The sequence below is a fragment of the Cyprinodon tularosa genome, unplaced genomic scaffold (genome assembly GCF_016077235.1).
Source record: "Cyprinodon tularosa strain WSP-4 unplaced genomic scaffold, ASM1607723v1 ctg287, whole genome shotgun sequence".
Lineage (NCBI taxonomy): Eukaryota > Metazoa > Chordata > Actinopteri > Cyprinodontiformes > Cyprinodontidae > Cyprinodon > Cyprinodon tularosa.
In genome coordinates, this window is record NW_024038993.1 from 756393 (window position 1) to 772773 (window position 16381).

Below are 16381 nucleotides of genomic sequence, written 5' to 3' on the forward strand. Positions count from 1 at the left end.
TCAAAATGTTTTAGACATCCCATTTCTGTGTTTACTGAATATCTGGTCCCATATGAGTTAGCGGTAACTCCTCGTTTGTGGAATAAAACCCTTTATTTTAAAGGCTTTCTTCGCAAAGTCTGAATTCTTACTGTCTAGTGCTAGCCTGGGTGCCAGTCTGAACTTAGTCCCGCCCACAAGGTTTGAGTTCGGGGAAGTTCGGTCTGGCTCTGCTCCATAGTAGCGCGAGTATTAAAGCCCACTGTCAGGCGATCCAATCAAATTGTCAGGGCGGGCTTTATACGATGATGGACAGATGATCAAGAGTAACGTTATCAACCACGTGACCAAAGCGCGCTTGGGTGACAACAATAATGGCTGCCGCTGGAGAGTTTGGGTGAGTAGATTCTGCTATTAGGTCTGTTCTAGAAGATATCGACAGCAAATTAATTTTAAAAGAGGAACAGAGAAACGCGATCAAGGCTCATCTTCTTATTCTAGGCGTGAAACTGCACGCTTTGATTTTTGTGGACAACAACTATGCCTCGCTTAACATACGTCACGCACTCCGTTGCTCTTATTGGTTGTAGGTCTATCCAATTGAGTGCAGAGGCATTTTTTTTCCTGGTTCGTTCAAAACACGCCCCATAATCACAGCTCTATGGAGCAGCATCAGACTCATATTCTGACTAGAACTAGACTAGACTAGAACTACGTCAGGCTAGTCTAGTGCTACTGCGTTTAGTAAATAAGACAAACCACTGTACACTCACCAAAATGACTTGATGGTTCCTGTCTCCTTTTCCCGCGTTCAGTGCTTCTGTTAGTTTTGCTTCTGTAATATATTCTGCCCCCCCCCCCCCCCCCCCTTGTGTAACGTGATTTCTTAGGTGCTGAGTAAGGGCCACCTTCTGGGCCCCGCTGGCGTTGAAGTCAAACTGAGCCAAGCAGGAACAGATGAAAAACCCAAGAGCGTGTTCACACTGCCTGGAGGGAAGTAAGTGCACGTTAAGCCTCTTGTATGGCTTTACCCTCTGCAGAGATCATTTGATCAAATTAGATACTCACTTTTTTTTTTTGTCTTGTTAAAACAGGTACACCTTCTTCAAAGTGCTTCCTGGAAGTTATGATATCACAGCTTCCCACCCTTCTTGGTCTCTGGAAAAGGTTGGTATGTTTAAAGTAGGGATGCACGATATTGGGGTTTTGGCCGATATCCTATATGCCGATATTTTAAAACACCTGTAGCCGATAACCGATATCGATACCGATGTTAAAGCTGGACAAAAATAAGTAGTCATTGAAAATAGCAGTTCTGTTATCCATTTTTGACACTATGAAAAATAATTAACTCAAATATATTTTCATATGCTGATATCAAATTGATTTTTAAAAACGCGGTATCGATCTATTTTACTTTCAAAATCTCGTGAAATTTCATCGTTCTGTTACAAACTCTCGTGATATTTTGCAAATTCTTGTGAGATTTTGTTAGTAAAATAGATTGATACCGCGTCAATATATCAACATATAAAAATATGGCAAAATTTCGTGAATCTTCGGGGGATTTCGTAGCATAACGATGACATATAGCAATATTTCATTAGTAAAAGAGATTGATATGGTGTTTTTAAATGGCAATATATCGGCATATGAAGATATTGTGATATTTTAATGTATCAATAATTTTCCCCTTGTCTTTAGAAGTTTTTAAGTCTGTAAAAAATAAGTTTTTGAGTAAGAAGAAGAAGTAGTATTTATTTATTTATTTTTTTACTTTAGAAACTCAGAAGCTGATCAAATATCGGGTTAAATATCGGTGGGGTGGCCGATGTCCGATATTCAGTTTTAAGGCCGATACAGGCCGATACCGATAGGGGGCCGATTATATCGTGCATCCCTAGTTTAAAGCAAGGGAATCATGTCATAAAGGGAAATGTCCGACCATCTGTCAGTTCTGTCGTTTGATAAGTTTAGGTTAATGGTTGCATTTTGTAAGGAAAGTTCTGAAGCAGATGTGTTTGAATGTCTTTGTGTCAGTGTTAACTATGGAGATGCTCCGGCTTTGCCTTTCCTAAAGGAGCCACAATTACAAATGTGCCTGATTTGCATTTTTCATAAACAATTCTTTGAATCACTGTTCATCAGCTAGAAAGACCTCAGCCCTGGTAAAGGAATGGTAATGTGCATTTGATGTTCGGTTATGCTGCTTTGCTCGTCATGTTGGCAAAATGTAAATGGGAACTCAACAGGTGGCTTAGATATTCCACTTCTTGAACCGGTTTTAATATGCCCACGTTAGATCATACTCTCAAAGTAAATTATCAGGGAACTGTAGAGAATCGAACATGAGGCTTGACATATAGATTTCAAATATCTGGACTGTAGAGACTGATATGATGCATCTGGACCATGTAACCATGTGTTACTACTGTGTAGGGTTGTAACTAACGATTATTTTGCAAATCAATCAATCTGTTGGTTATTTTTTTAGATTAATTTATTAATAATCGGATAGCCAAGTGTTACTATAGTTATCACTGATGTGTGAGTTTATTACACCTCAATATCAGCTGCTTGTTGTGTCAGAACTAATGTTTTCCACAATAGTTTATCTAATTAAGACAGTTATTCTGTACATGTCAAAAATCTGGGAATAGAATGAGAGCGGTATCCTTCAGCTAAGTGTAATATTTTGATAAGGCTGGAGCCATGGATGTCGACTCATCTGCTAAAGTGTATGATGTAATGATGCAATGTGATGAGGTGGCAGACTGGAGATGTATAAAATGTCTCTAACTGTTAATCTGGGTCACTTCCTGAGAGGTGAGCCTAGAGGTGAGCAGCTGCCTTCTGACCAGAGTAAGATTACAATTTCTATCCGAATCTGTTGTCATGTCTCCTGGTTATTCAATACATATAAGTTATGAAGTGTTATTTAAAGAGTTTGTCCCAAGTGATTTCTTCTCAGGAAAAAACCCCCCAGAGAGACAGCTTCAAGGTGCAGAGTCTTTAACACAAAGGTTCATTAAAGAAGATTTTTTTTTTTTACATTTAGGTGAAATTCCAGGTGAAATTCAAACTTTTCCTCTTGAGGAATTCTGGATAGAGCATATTGCCAGACAAAAATTTTTTTCTTTTTAAATCTTAAATGCAAAAGGTTTATACTTTTTTTTTTTACAATTTTTATATAATTAATACTCTAAGTGGGTTGTTCTGTCAGCTAAACGCATGTTTTACAGACTACAGTATACTCCGGTTAACGATTAATCAATTACTATATTATTTTATGATTGCTTCAATAATTGATTGATCACAATTAATCTGATTTATTGTTTCAGCCCTACTTCTAAGTTAATTTTCTTAGGTGAATTATTTGGAACCAGTTGTAATAACGCATTTTTAACCTCTTGCAACGTGGGATCCAACCCTCTCTAGATGTTATCTTTGAAAATAATTCCAACATGAAAGGTTTTATAAGTTGTTGTGTTTTTTGTCGTGTTTTTTTTTTAATGTTTACTCAACGTTCAAGGTTGAGGGGTTTTTAATCTGTTTATTAAAGAAACATTTAGCGACCCTCTGATCAGAAGTTTTATCATCAGTCACCCATGAGGGCTGATCTCGGTCGATCACACCGATTGCCTTTTCATTTTTTATTTAGATAGTAAAGCACAACTGGTTATGGGATCTGGCAAAATTGAATCAATAGAATCGCCTAATTTAGAGAAAACATACAAAAAAATAATTTGCAGCATTAATGCAGAACGTATTCAGTCAAGAAGATGATTCAAATACCTGCTAGTTATTTATTTTTTTTATTATCTGTCATGTTAGGATAGAGCAAAAGTTGTAATACTCTAATTAAAGCTTTTCTTTTATTAAGATACATCCTGCAGCTTTAAGGAGACGTTCACTGTGAGACTCCGCTATCTGGTGCAGCTCAAACAGCGCTACGTTCTGAAATATTTATGCCCCTGCAGAGAACCCAAAGACTTTCACTGCTGGTCCTTTAGAGGATTAACTATATTATTTTTTGGGTTATTTTTTTAAATTGTGCGTTGCTTTACCTGCGGTCCTTTTTATCCCTTTTTTATCTCTGCAGCGAGCCTCGATACTGTCTTTAAATGTCACAGACTGGGTGCAGTGATGCATTTGTTTTCATGCTTTACCTCGAAGGAATTTTTCTATTGCAAGATGCAAACTTCCCTTTACTTTCAAAGCACAAAAGTTCAGCATAATAATGCTTAGGAGCTTCTGCATTGCATAGTCTGAAGGACAAAGGAAGAAATGCTGCAGGTGGGGCTCTGCAGGCTGCAAAGTAGAAAATGAAGGTGATTGTTTTAGTGATGGTATTAAAGACGGTGATCGGCAGTCATCTATGACATACTTTACCATGGTTATGATCAGGTATTGATCTGCACATCACTGCATTTATTATAGAAGTAAAAAGCAGATCGGTAATCAGATAAGAAGCTTATTTTCGCATTATGTTTCATGACCTTTTTTAAATCAAGTAGATAGTTTTATTTATATAGATTTTCAAATGTTTAAAAAAAAAAACGATTTGGAATTTGGAACTTAAAAATGGCTACATTTTACATGGGAAGTATGTAAGATCAAACCTTAGCATTCTGCAGATCATGTTACCATATGTCCCTGCTCAGGCAAAGACCCTTCAGTGTCTAGATTTATTTTTTTTCATTCTGCACACAAGCTTTATCATGCATATTCTCACCAAGCTGATGGGGTTCCTTGTCAGATCAGCTTGGTTCTTATCAATGATCTTCTTGGTTAATCATGTTACCCCCCATTAAGAAAGTTGTTCCCTTCATACGGCCTAACGCCTCAACCTTTACTGTCTACATGTAGAGTAAGACCGCCGTGCATGTCTCCAATGCCAACGCTCTGGCCTCCGAGCATCTGTTGGTCGGAGGTTACGATGTCTCTGGGGAGGTCCGCAGTGATGGAGAGCCCATGAAGGAGGTCACCTTTCTGCTGTACTCGGCCACGGTCAGAGGAGAGGTAAGCAAGACCATTCTGCAGGTTTCCAACAAACTGCAGTAAAGTTTGACTTTATTTCTCCACTGTAAGATCAATAAGTCAGTCAATCAATGAAACTGGAATATAAAGTTAAATGAATGCAAAAGGAATCATATTTTTGCTTTAACATCATAAAATTTCAGTTTATTTTGATTCTAAGAAAAGACGATGTGATTCCAAGAGAAACTGGAATGTGTCCAGAAGTTGCTTTTGCTCATCTTGAATGATTTGCTTTTTGTTAGTTAATTATCAGGGTTCCTACACCGACCAGAAAAATTTCACTGAAAATGATTTAAGTAGTTTCCAGACCTTGATGGGCAAAGAAGAACAATATTACAACATGGAGAAATATTTTAATTTGCAGTTTATACCAAAAAGGAATCTTCACCAGCATTTTGCAGTTTATACTTTATCCTCCTGTATAAAAGTTGTATCTGTCCATGATGGATGATTTATACATTTCTTTAGTTCATCCAACCTGCTATTTACATTGTTTTCACCTCTTCTGTCCTTGTTTTCCTTTGGTTATCTTTTCATTTATATCACCATCATGTGTTGAAATATTTTGTAGAAAAGTCTTTAATAAGTCGTAGTGAAATGTTTGGTTTCATGCATAGTAACTTTTAAGGAGGATCTAGGTGGATAAAGCTGCTCATTTGGTTGAATTTTCTAGGACATCAGTGGCTGTAACATGTCTCCAGTGGACGGAGCGGACCTGGAGGACAGCTCTCTCGTCTACCTGTGCAGCACTCAGTCAAGGAATGATGGCACCTTCACTTTTCCTTCATTGGCCAGCGGCGAGTACACCGTTGTAAGTTTTCTTTGAAAAATAACAGACTTAACTCTGTTTCTGACTCATGTACATAAAAACTGATATACTGGATAATCATTGAGGTTTAAAACTACAACTAGCGTTCATTAACAATTCAGTTAAACAGTTTAAAGAAGTATATTATATGAGTGCTTTTAAAGCAGTGCACCTGACTGGTGTTTGAGCTGACATTTGTCAGTAATTAAAATCATTATTATAATTTTTCTTCTAAGCTCTTTCATAAATCCTTTTTGTGCCCATTTTTATTAAACACTCAGTAACCACTTCTGACAACTAATGCAGTTTGTTCCTTCTTCCCTACTAAAGGCCTTGGCTTATGTCAGCTGGGAGGATTATATTTATTCAAAGTGAATCAAATTAATCTGTACAGTGAAGTTAACATTTCTTACTTTTTGACCGAATAGATTTATTTTTTGTCTCAACCTAAATGTGATAATTGGATCTAAATCGGGGCTCTGTAAACATTTTTTTCCCCAGAAAAATTTTGTGCATTGTACTAGTGTTGCAGTTTTCAATTGTGACCACTAGATGTCACCATGTCCTAAATGCTAAATTGTAATAATGTGGAGGACTCTTATGATACTTCCACATGTCATATAACCAGCTAACCTTTTCTCATGTCGTGTTCATTCTACAGCTAGAACTTTAGTAGAGGTGTCACTCACTGCCACTGGCTTTGCAGTCGGTGGGATGATAAAAGGTGCGCAGTCCTGCTCGTAGTCGTCAGACCCGAGACTAACAGATTCCACCTCTGAGTCTGGTTCTGCGCCCGCAGGGTCACAAAGATCCGGGAGGGCAGCCTCATCTTCCTCCGGGTCAGTTAGTGGCGAGACAGAGTCGAGGTGGTCTGCTCAACTGGGTTTGGTGAATAGTGGCTCCCCCTCTACGGACACAGTGAGCACCGGTGGTGGAGGGTTAGCTACCTCCATCACAGGGTCCACCTCCGACAGGCTAGCTTGGAGCACTAGCATGCGGCGACAAGATCTGAGGGAGAGCCACGTGCAGTGCTCACAGCTAGCTGGTGACGTTACTCCTTCCCGGGCGTGTTGCAGCGCCAGACACGATGGGTGGGCGAGTGTGTGTCCCAGCTATAAGGTTGCCACATGTGCAAGCAGGTGGCGTGCTCTTGTCCATGATGAGTACAGGTTCACACTGCCTTATAAGCTCCGAAAATTAAGAAGCAGCTAGTTTGGTGACTAGTGGCAGCTGCTGCTGTTTGGTGGCAGACCAGCAGTGGGCGAAGAACTCGGAATAGCCGAATATCAGTACTGAGTAGCGTTCTTGGACCCAGCTCGCTCTGTGAATAGTTTATGCTAGCTCAATACTTGCTGTATTAGCCATTCGAGTAAGCTTCTAGGAGCCAGAAAAGGTGTTAGAGTGAGGATCACCAGCGTGACTTCAGGTTCTTATACTGGGGACAAGTTCCTCCTCGAGCAGCAGACGTCACCTCTGTGAGAGTCAAGACTGGCGTAATGTTAAAGAGTTTCTGGAGACAGAATGTCAGGAATGTTGAAAGAGAACCGTACAATTCATTGAAACAACAATAAAACTGGTCATTAAAAGGAATTTCTTTCTAAATAGGAGAAAAAAATATGATTAGATAATCTTTGATGCATGTATCATCTGTTCTCCTTTGTCTGCAGGTGCCTTTCTACCGAGGAGAAAGGATCACTTTCGATGTTGCTCCCTCTAGGATGAACTTTAAGGTGGAACACAACAGCTTAAAACTCGAGGTAACAAACTAAACTGCTAACTCTTCATGTTCGTTTAGTTTTTGAATGAAAAATGAATAGTTAGACAGAGAAAGGGAAAATCTACATTGTGAATTTTTTGAAATTAATTGTAAGAAAATAAAATGAAAGACTGAACTAGTTTTATTAATCTGGAGCTATGACACCTGGAAGCTGAAAAGGATCTGAAATCCCTTCTGTTGTTTTTGGTAAAGTCAAATCAGCAGATCTTATTCACCAATAATAACATATTTTGATGAAGCAACTACTGTCACGCTGTTTCTGTTCAGCCCATCTTCCGTGTCATGGGTTTTTCTGTGACGGGCCGAGTCCTCAACAGTGTTGACGGGGAGGGCGTTCCTGATGCTGCTGTCTCACTCAACAACCAGATCAAGGGTAAGGATTCGCATTGGTGCTTTTCATCGGTTTTCTCTCAGTAATCCAATAATCAGAGGTTTTCCAATAACTTCTTTGGCCGTAGGTGTATAAAATCCAGCTCTTGTCAAGAAGGATATTTCCACTAGCATTTGTTTTTTAATGGATCGCTCTCAGGAGCTTAGAGTTCAATACTGGTATCATGAAATGGTTGCTTACAGATCAGGGTTCCCGCGGGCCCTTAAAAAGTCTTAAAAGGCATTGAATTCTTCAAAATAAAACTAAGGCTTTAATTGGTATTAAAATGTCTTAAATCAGTCTTTCATAGGTCTTAATTTTTAAAACATCATAAATAGGATTATTTTTATTACGATTTATTTTTGTAATCTAAATAAAACATTAAAGTTGACAATTTATTTTTTTTTTTAATTTAAAAAAAATAACGACTCGCCATTATGGGTTCCGTCCCGATAGCGGAACCAATAAAAGCGTTGTTGCGGCCGGGACATTTGGGAGATGCACCATTAACTTTTTGTCTGGAAAATATGAGCAAGTGTGAATGTAATGAAAATTGTCTATCCAGCCAAGAGTTTTCTCCATGGCTAAACCAGGGAACATACATGAGGCACAGTGGATTTTTAGCAAGAAGCAATTCAAGCTCGGAACGATGGGAATTAAGGAAGTGGAGTCGCACATGCGAAGCACAAAACACAAATGGAGTTACAGAGAAACAGCCGGTATTTCTCAGTTTTGTTCCACCCTTGTCTCTGCAACGCCTCCACTTATCACCAAATCAAACATACTAAGAAAACGATAATAAGAAAAATAGCTGCAAAAAAGACTTAGCACTGGTTATGTTGTGGCTTTAAAAGTTGTTTTGTTCCCTGCTAAAACCAATATTGTGAATTCAGCTAAATAATTATTAAAATATATCTGTCATTTGTGTGTTTTTAGCTTTCTTCCTGTATGGGAAGCTTTTTAAAATTTGAAACATTGGTGCAGTGGTTTATGTTAAAATAAACCTTTGGGTAAAGTTGTCACAAGCAGGTTTTTCTTGTGTTTCTTGTAAATTTGTTCTTAAATTTTTATTTCAAGTGGCATTAAAAAGTCTTAAAAAGTCTTAAATTTTATTTGCCTTATGCTGTAGGAAGCCTGCAGATAAATATTCCACAGTCAGTTGTTAGCGGCATCATAACAAAGTGGAAGACGCTGAAACTCACACCAACTACGTCAGGAAGTGGGAGAACACATAAAGTCCTATGGGTCGCTGAAGCAGCAACGTTTTAAAGTCTCAGTAGCTGCAAACCTGCAGACTTAGATTAGCTGAAGATAATGGCTTATAGAGCTTCAAGGAAGGACCTTCTATGGCTAAACATCTGCTTCCAAGTTTTATACCTTTATACCTCTTGGTCTACAACTAACCATCGGGTGCAGTGGTGTAACACAGGAGAGCAGTGAAATCTGCAGCAGTGCAAAGCCCCCCCAGACCCACAGGAGAAGTTGCAATAATTTGCCTTGAATTTCAGTGATGCAAATGTAAATCAGACCTCTTAAAAATCACAGGCTTACTCCTTTACTTCATGGTAAGCCTGAATGACACACAAAAATCAGCATAATTAGCTACCTGCAGTGTAAGAGACGTTATTTCTAAAAGCATATGCTGTAGAAATAGTTTTCTCTTCCTCAACTGGAATTAAGTGTGAAATCCTATCTTCTTTTGAATATATTAAACACCCCTTTTTGCCTCCCCAGGCTGTGGCACCCTGGGTGTCCACCATGTTATCTAAATAAAACATATTTTTGGCCTTTCTTAATTTGTATTTTAAAGACTGTGTTTTTCTTTTGCAGCAGCTTAAAAAAATCTGCATTAAAATAGATTGTCATGGTATCGCCTGGCGTTTCATTTTGCAAACACATATTTCGACCTTTCTGTCGGTCTGCAGTTGTCAGTAAGGAGGACGGCTCCTTCCGGTTGGAGAACATGACTGCAGGTGTCTACACCATTCGTGTCAACAAGGAGCTCATGCTTTTTGAGCCAATCACCGTAAAGATTGCCCCTAACACACCTCAGCTTCCTGACATCATCACAGCGGGGTATAATTACCATTTTCTAATTTTAATGATGAACGCTGGATGTGATTCACGTCCAAGAGAAGCCTTCTAAATACCCGATGTTGGTTGAACACAGGTTCAGCGTTTGTGGCCAGATCTCCATCAGCCGCCTGCCTGAGGGCATGAAGCAGCAGGGCCGCTATAAGGTCACTCTGACCCACCGGGGCCAGGACAAGGCTCTCAGCTGGACCACCGATTCAGACCCTCAGGGGGCTTTCTGCTTCCAGGCCAAACCAGGGAACTACAGCGTCCATGTGAGTCTGATGGAGCTTTAAGATTTCCCTCAAATATCCCAAACCTTCCCTGCATGAGCTCTTTAATCATTTTAACAGTAATTGAACCATTTAATGTATTTAAATCTTAATCTGTTTGATCTTTAAAGGTTTAGCAAACTGTATTCCCATTTTATAAACAGAGGAAAAACATTTAAATAGGAACACTTCCTTTTCCTTTAAATAAAAGGCCAGTTGAGTTCATTTCACCAGTGTAATAAATCATGAAGAGATAAGAACATTCTTTTCCCACCAGTATTATTTGTTGAAGTTTTGTGCAGATATTGCACAAGTGTAAATCCTTCTTCTCATTGTTTTTGCTTGATCTGTTCAGGTGTCTCTCCCTGATGCTGAGGTGAAAGCAGGTCTCGCCCTTCAACCTCAGGCCTTGGAGGTCTCACTAGTAGACCGCCCCCTCACAGACCTCCTTTTCACCCAGTTCATGGCTTCTGTCTCAGGAAAAGTTTTCTGTCTGGGTAATAACTCACTTATTTCCTTACTAACATATTTTTATCATCCTTGGACTGATAAATATTTTCTCTGCCTGTTCATTGGTTCCTTCTAGCTTCCTGTGACAGTCTGTCTGTAACTCTGCAACCGGTGAGTCGGCAGGGAGAGAGGAGGACGGTGGCTTTGTCTGGCAGCGCCGACACCCTCAGCTTCAACTTTGACAATGTTTTACCTGGAAAATACAAAGGTTATTGAAAATTATGAATCATTTTTCATAGACAAAAAAAAAACATTTAGTCTGCTGAATTTCTACCTTTGCTCTTTCAAACAGATTACTTTTCTAAAGAAACTTTTAGTAGGGAGCACGTTGTTACCAAGATGTTTCTTGCAGTCATTAGGTTTGCAGACATATCAGAAGGGAAACTTGAAACTTTAAACCCTTCATTTTTCTTTAAAGTTTTTACTCCCTCCACAGATTCACTGTCTGAGTCCACTCTTTAGACGCTCCTTTGTTTCCATGGCAACAAGTTTGGATCATTCTGAAAAAACTCTTCAAAAAAATTAGGTCGTTTCAGACCAGCCCTCTGTTGGCATAGCCGGATATGAAGGACCACTGGCTCTGATGGCGATTTTTTTATTTGGCAAAAAGTTCATTTGATTTGTGTTTATCTGACTGTGTTAAGTATTATTTGCCCAATACATGAAGAAATAATAAATTATTATATAGAAACTATTAATAACAGGAGGAGAAATGCAGCTCCAGACGAGCAGAGCGTATGGTGACGTCACAAGTACTCTTCTGTTCCAGTTGACCCTTCTTTATGCTGCGTGCTTCCGTTCTCCCCAAGTCCATATTTTCCTGTGTTCTTCTCAAGAACATACTTGACGAGGACACGAGTCCATACTCGCGTTCTTGTGAATTGAGAAACGGCCATAATTTCAGTGTAATAACAAACAACAGTTGATTCATTATTTACCAAACGGTTCATTCCTTTTTTTTTTTTTTTAACAGCTTATTTGCATACGCCATAGAATTTATTTAATTTAAGATAGAGTCTGACAGTGGTCTATAGGGGGCTTTTTTTTCTCAGCAAAAATATATGCACATCCCTTTGGTTTATTTGTAATTATAATATTACCAGAATTCAAATTAAGCTGTGGATCAAAGATTTATATATATTAGCGTTGCACCGATACCGATACCAGTATCGGACGGGGCCCCGATACTGCCCTAAAATGGTGGTATCGGTATCGGCGAGTACCAACAAATAGGGCACCGATACCATTTTGAGGGCCATAAATTTATTCAACTATTGTCACCCATTCCAGGTAGGCAATAAAAAGTTCAAATGGATTCACTTTGTATTAGTCTTTTTCCTGTTTCACAAAGGTAGGAAGCAGCTTGAGAAAGCCATGATGGCAATTATTTTACAATATTATGGTATCGGTATCGGCCGATACTGCACAGCCAGGTATCGGGTATCGGTATCGGGGCCAAAAAATGGCATCGGCGCAACACTAATATATATGCATCTCATGTGAAATTTAAACCCTACATTGGAGAACAATGGATGCTTATTTGCACTGGTTCTCTGCCGATTTAAATGGACCCTGTGGCTAAGAATGGTCAAAAATTAAATTGTAATTAACACCTTTTAGACATAACTGTCTCTTAAAATAGCAGACATGTTTTCGCAAAGATGGCTCCTCTTTATTTTTGCTCCTCTATACATCTTTAATCCTGTTTAGCATACAGTGTACATTCTGTTATTTGCCTGCAAGCTGTCTGCACACACAGCATCTCTGAGGTATCAGTTCTCTGTTTAATGCTGGCAGCTCTGACTGCTGTGGTACTTCAAGTTGTTGAGCCTCTGTCAGAGATCCCTTCAGGGAGCTCTGATGAGATGCTTCCATGGACTTTTTTTAACCTTTTGTTTCAATAGTTAAAGTTAGTTTCTCCCATTGTTTTTGTTCTCCCTCCCTCCCTTTGTCTCTCAGTGGGTATTTCTCACGAAGAGTGGTGCTGGAAACATAAATCTCTGGAAGTGGAGGTTCTGGACTCGGATGTCTTGGGCGTCGAGTTCAGACAGATCGGCTACATCCTGCGTTGCTCCCTCTCCCACGCCATCACTTTGGTCAGTATACAGCAATCTGAGTGCTGTGCTTTTATGATGGCAGCTCTCTGACCCAACCTCCCGGCTCCCTGCAGGAGTTCTTCCAAGACGGCAGCAAACCTGAGAATGTTGGCGTCTATAACCTCTCTAAAGGAGTCAATCGCTTTTGCCTTTCCAAACCAGGTGAGTTTCAGCTTCTTAGCCTCTATTCAGCCAGACATGATGTTAATTAGCACAAAGGGGAACTTTGCACAGCTTTGCAAACCTTTCCCATGTGCATAGTTGCAGCATTTTGACCCTTAAGGTTTGTGTAAATATAAATGTGGTACAAAATGATTAATCACATAAAAATGGCTTGTCCAGGTGTTTACAAAGTCACCCCCCGCTCCTGCCATCAGTTTGAGCAGGACTTCTACACTTATGATACGTAAGTAAAAAAGCTGCTTATAAGATGGTTTGAACATTCTTTCATCGTGCGCAAACTGTTTTCTGATACCTTATAATGCTGCGTGTAACAGTTCGTCTCCCAGCATCCTGACCCTCACCGCAGTGCGTCATCACATGACTGGCCTCATCACCACAGACAAGATGCTGGATGTCACTGTCACAATCAAGTAAACCAAGCCCCTGTCACAGTTTGGATATTGTTTGTTGTCTGTTCATCCATTAACGGCCGTGTCCCCACCCAGATCATCCATCGAAAGCGAGCCGGCGCTGGTTCTGGGGCCGCTACGCAGCCTGGAGGAGCAGAGGCAGGAGCAGCAGCTGCAGGAGATTCAGCTACGGCAACAGGAACGAGAGCGAAGAGCGGCCGAGGAGCAGGGGGGCGTTAGAGATGACAGTCCCCCCATTCAGGAGAAGGCGGATGAATTGACGGGCCCGTTTCACTATGAGTTCTCCTACTGGGCCAGGTCGGTTACCTGACTGCTTTGTCACGGATTGGATTAACTTTTTATCTCCTCAGATTTTTTTTTTCCTTAGATTGGAATGTTTTCTGATTCATTTGTGTTTATTGTTAGCTTCCCGAACAGTTTCTTTGTGCAGATTTTGTTTAAAATGCCTCAACAACTTCAAGCCAAAATCACCTATTAGTTTCCCTTTTGCTCAATGCAAATAACTTATTTACAAGCGGCTTAATCTGCTCAGTCAGAAAGGATTTATCGCTGTCATTCTCAAAGTGTTATTCTCTCTTGTTGTTCAGATTCAGCAGCACATGCAGACCACAATAAAAAAAAAATGGAATCTTGACAATCCATTCAAAAATAACCCCTAGATCAATCTTCTTGAAATAAATAAGTCTGTGTTGAACTTAGCAATTATTTCCTGTGGCTGTGCAGGGCTGGTGAGAAGATCACAGTCACACCATCTTCCAAGGAGCTGCTCTTCTACCCCCCTGAAGTGGAGGCAACTATAACAGGCGGTAGGAGATTTCTCACACACTGCAATGAACTCAGAATGAAGTGCTAATTGGGTCTAAAATTAGTATGAACATCAATTATGAATAAGTAGGTTTGTCCAAGCCTTTGGTTGTATGAGAAAAATCTCTTTATCGCTCATTTTCTTGGGTTAGAATCGTGCCCTGGTCGGCTGGTGGACATCGTTGGGCGTGCAGGTCTCTTCTTAGAGGGCAGAGTGTCGCCTAAGCTCCAAGGTGTGGAAATATCCATCACAGAGAGAGGAGCTTCTGTGCCGCTCATTACTGTGGCCACTAATGAGATGGGAGCCTACAGGTATGAAAATCTAGACAGATAAATGGCCTGCATTAACATTTCAGTGAGGATGTTCAGGACTTTTGGTGCCAAAGCCGCCTTTGGCTTTCGCTTGAAAACTGATGGACTCACTTTGGTGTTCCGCCCTGCGAATGGCTCTGATGGGGCCCTCTGGATGTTTGTCATCAGAGGATAGGTACAGTGTTGCAGCCATGCATAAAGAAAAAAATTATGCTTTAGAATCCAGTCATCCAGTTACAGCAATGGCAAAAGATCAAATGATGTGCAGTGGAACTAGAAGTATTCCCAGCTCTGCTTTAAAAAAAAAAAGAAATTTCATGTTAAGATGTTTCAACACTATTCCAGATTGTATTATATTAATCTCTTTCCATAAAAGACTTTACACACTACCCCATTATAGTAATGTGAAAATTGTTTTGAGATTTCCGCATATGTGTTAATTAGGGCTGCACGATATAATCGGCCCCCTATCGGTATCGGCCTTAAAACTGAATATCGGACGTCGGCCACCCCACCGATATTTAACCCGATATTTGATCAGTTTTTGAGTTTCTAAAGTCTAAAAAAAAAATAGAAAATACTACTTCTTTTTCTTCCTCAAAAACTTCTTTTTTACAGACTTAAAAACTTCTAAAGACGAGGGAAAAAATATTGATACATTAAAATATCACAATATCTTTATTTGCTGATATATTGCCATTTAAAAACACCATATCAATCTCTTTTACTAATGAAATATTGCTATATGTCATCGTTATGCTACGAAATCCCCCGAAAATTCACGAAATGTTGCCATATTTTTATATGTTGATATATTGACGCTGTATCGATCTATTTTACTAACAAAATCTCACAAGAATTTGCAAAACATCACGAGAGTTTGTAACGGAACGATGAAATTTCACGAGATTTTGAAAGTAAAATAGGTCGATACCGCGTTTTTAAAAATCAATTTGATATCAGCATATGAAAATATATTTGAGTATATTATTTTTCAAAGTGTCAGACATGGATAACAAAACTGCTATTTTCAATGACTACTTATTTTTGTCCAGCTTTAACATCAGTATCGATATCGGTTATCGGCTACATGAGTTTTAAAATATCGGCATATCTGATATCGCCAAAATCCCAATATCGTGCATCCCTAGTGTTAATAGAAAGTTAAGAACTTTCTGCTTTAGATGTTTTTTATTGAAACTTGCTAAAAGTCTATTTAAGCTTAGAGCTCTAAACAACGATTAGCTCATTTGTTTTATTTCCAATGATTTCAACTAAAATACAATCAAATATATGAAATCATCTCAAAGGTGCAGATCTGATGCATGCTTTTTATCCACTTAATCTTATAAGAGATCTTTATTCATCATGGTATTTATTGCACATGACCTTAATAAGGAAGTCACATTTGCTGCATTATTGCTAATTAGGCTAATAACGAACCTGCTGTTTGTTTTTTTTTGTTTTTTTTTATCTCATAAAACCTTCCAGTATTTGCTCCTTCTATTTTCAGAGTTTAATAATGAACCAGCCTTTGCCTTGTGTATAATCTAGGCTTATGGATTCTGCTTATTTCTCTTCCTGTTTGTCAGCGTGGGCCCGCTCCACAGTGACCGGCTCTACGACATCAGCGCCAGTAAGGAAGGCTTTGTCCTGAGTCCTGTGGAGGGAACCCCTGGAGACTTCAAGGCATTTGCTCTAGCTGGTGTCACCTTCAAGGTACATGTGACCATCATCTGCAAACATG

At 39.4% G+C, this 16381-nt stretch overlaps 1 protein-coding gene across 1 annotated transcript in view; it reads left to right on the top strand.

Moving 5' to 3' along the window:
* nomo (nodal modulator) overlaps positions 1 to 16381 on the top strand; it is a 30632-nt gene that overhangs the window by 2735 nt on the left and 11516 nt on the right. Inside the window, exons 5-22 of the mRNA XM_038290706.1 lie at positions 870 to 976; positions 1074 to 1146; positions 4849 to 5001; positions 5693 to 5830; positions 7495 to 7584; positions 7872 to 7977; positions 9900 to 10050; positions 10145 to 10322; positions 10675 to 10816; positions 10906 to 11037; positions 12789 to 12925; positions 13000 to 13087; positions 13268 to 13331; positions 13423 to 13518; positions 13594 to 13815; positions 14242 to 14324; positions 14475 to 14634; positions 16227 to 16353. Coding sequence (XP_038146634.1) covers positions 870 to 976; positions 1074 to 1146; positions 4849 to 5001; positions 5693 to 5830; positions 7495 to 7584; positions 7872 to 7977; positions 9900 to 10050; positions 10145 to 10322; positions 10675 to 10816; positions 10906 to 11037; positions 12789 to 12925; positions 13000 to 13087; positions 13268 to 13331; positions 13423 to 13518; positions 13594 to 13815; positions 14242 to 14324; positions 14475 to 14634; positions 16227 to 16353 — 2247 coding nt within the window. The remainder of the gene's footprint in view (positions 1 to 869; positions 977 to 1073; positions 1147 to 4848; positions 5002 to 5692; positions 5831 to 7494; positions 7585 to 7871; positions 7978 to 9899; positions 10051 to 10144; positions 10323 to 10674; positions 10817 to 10905; positions 11038 to 12788; positions 12926 to 12999; positions 13088 to 13267; positions 13332 to 13422; positions 13519 to 13593; positions 13816 to 14241; positions 14325 to 14474; positions 14635 to 16226; positions 16354 to 16381) is intronic.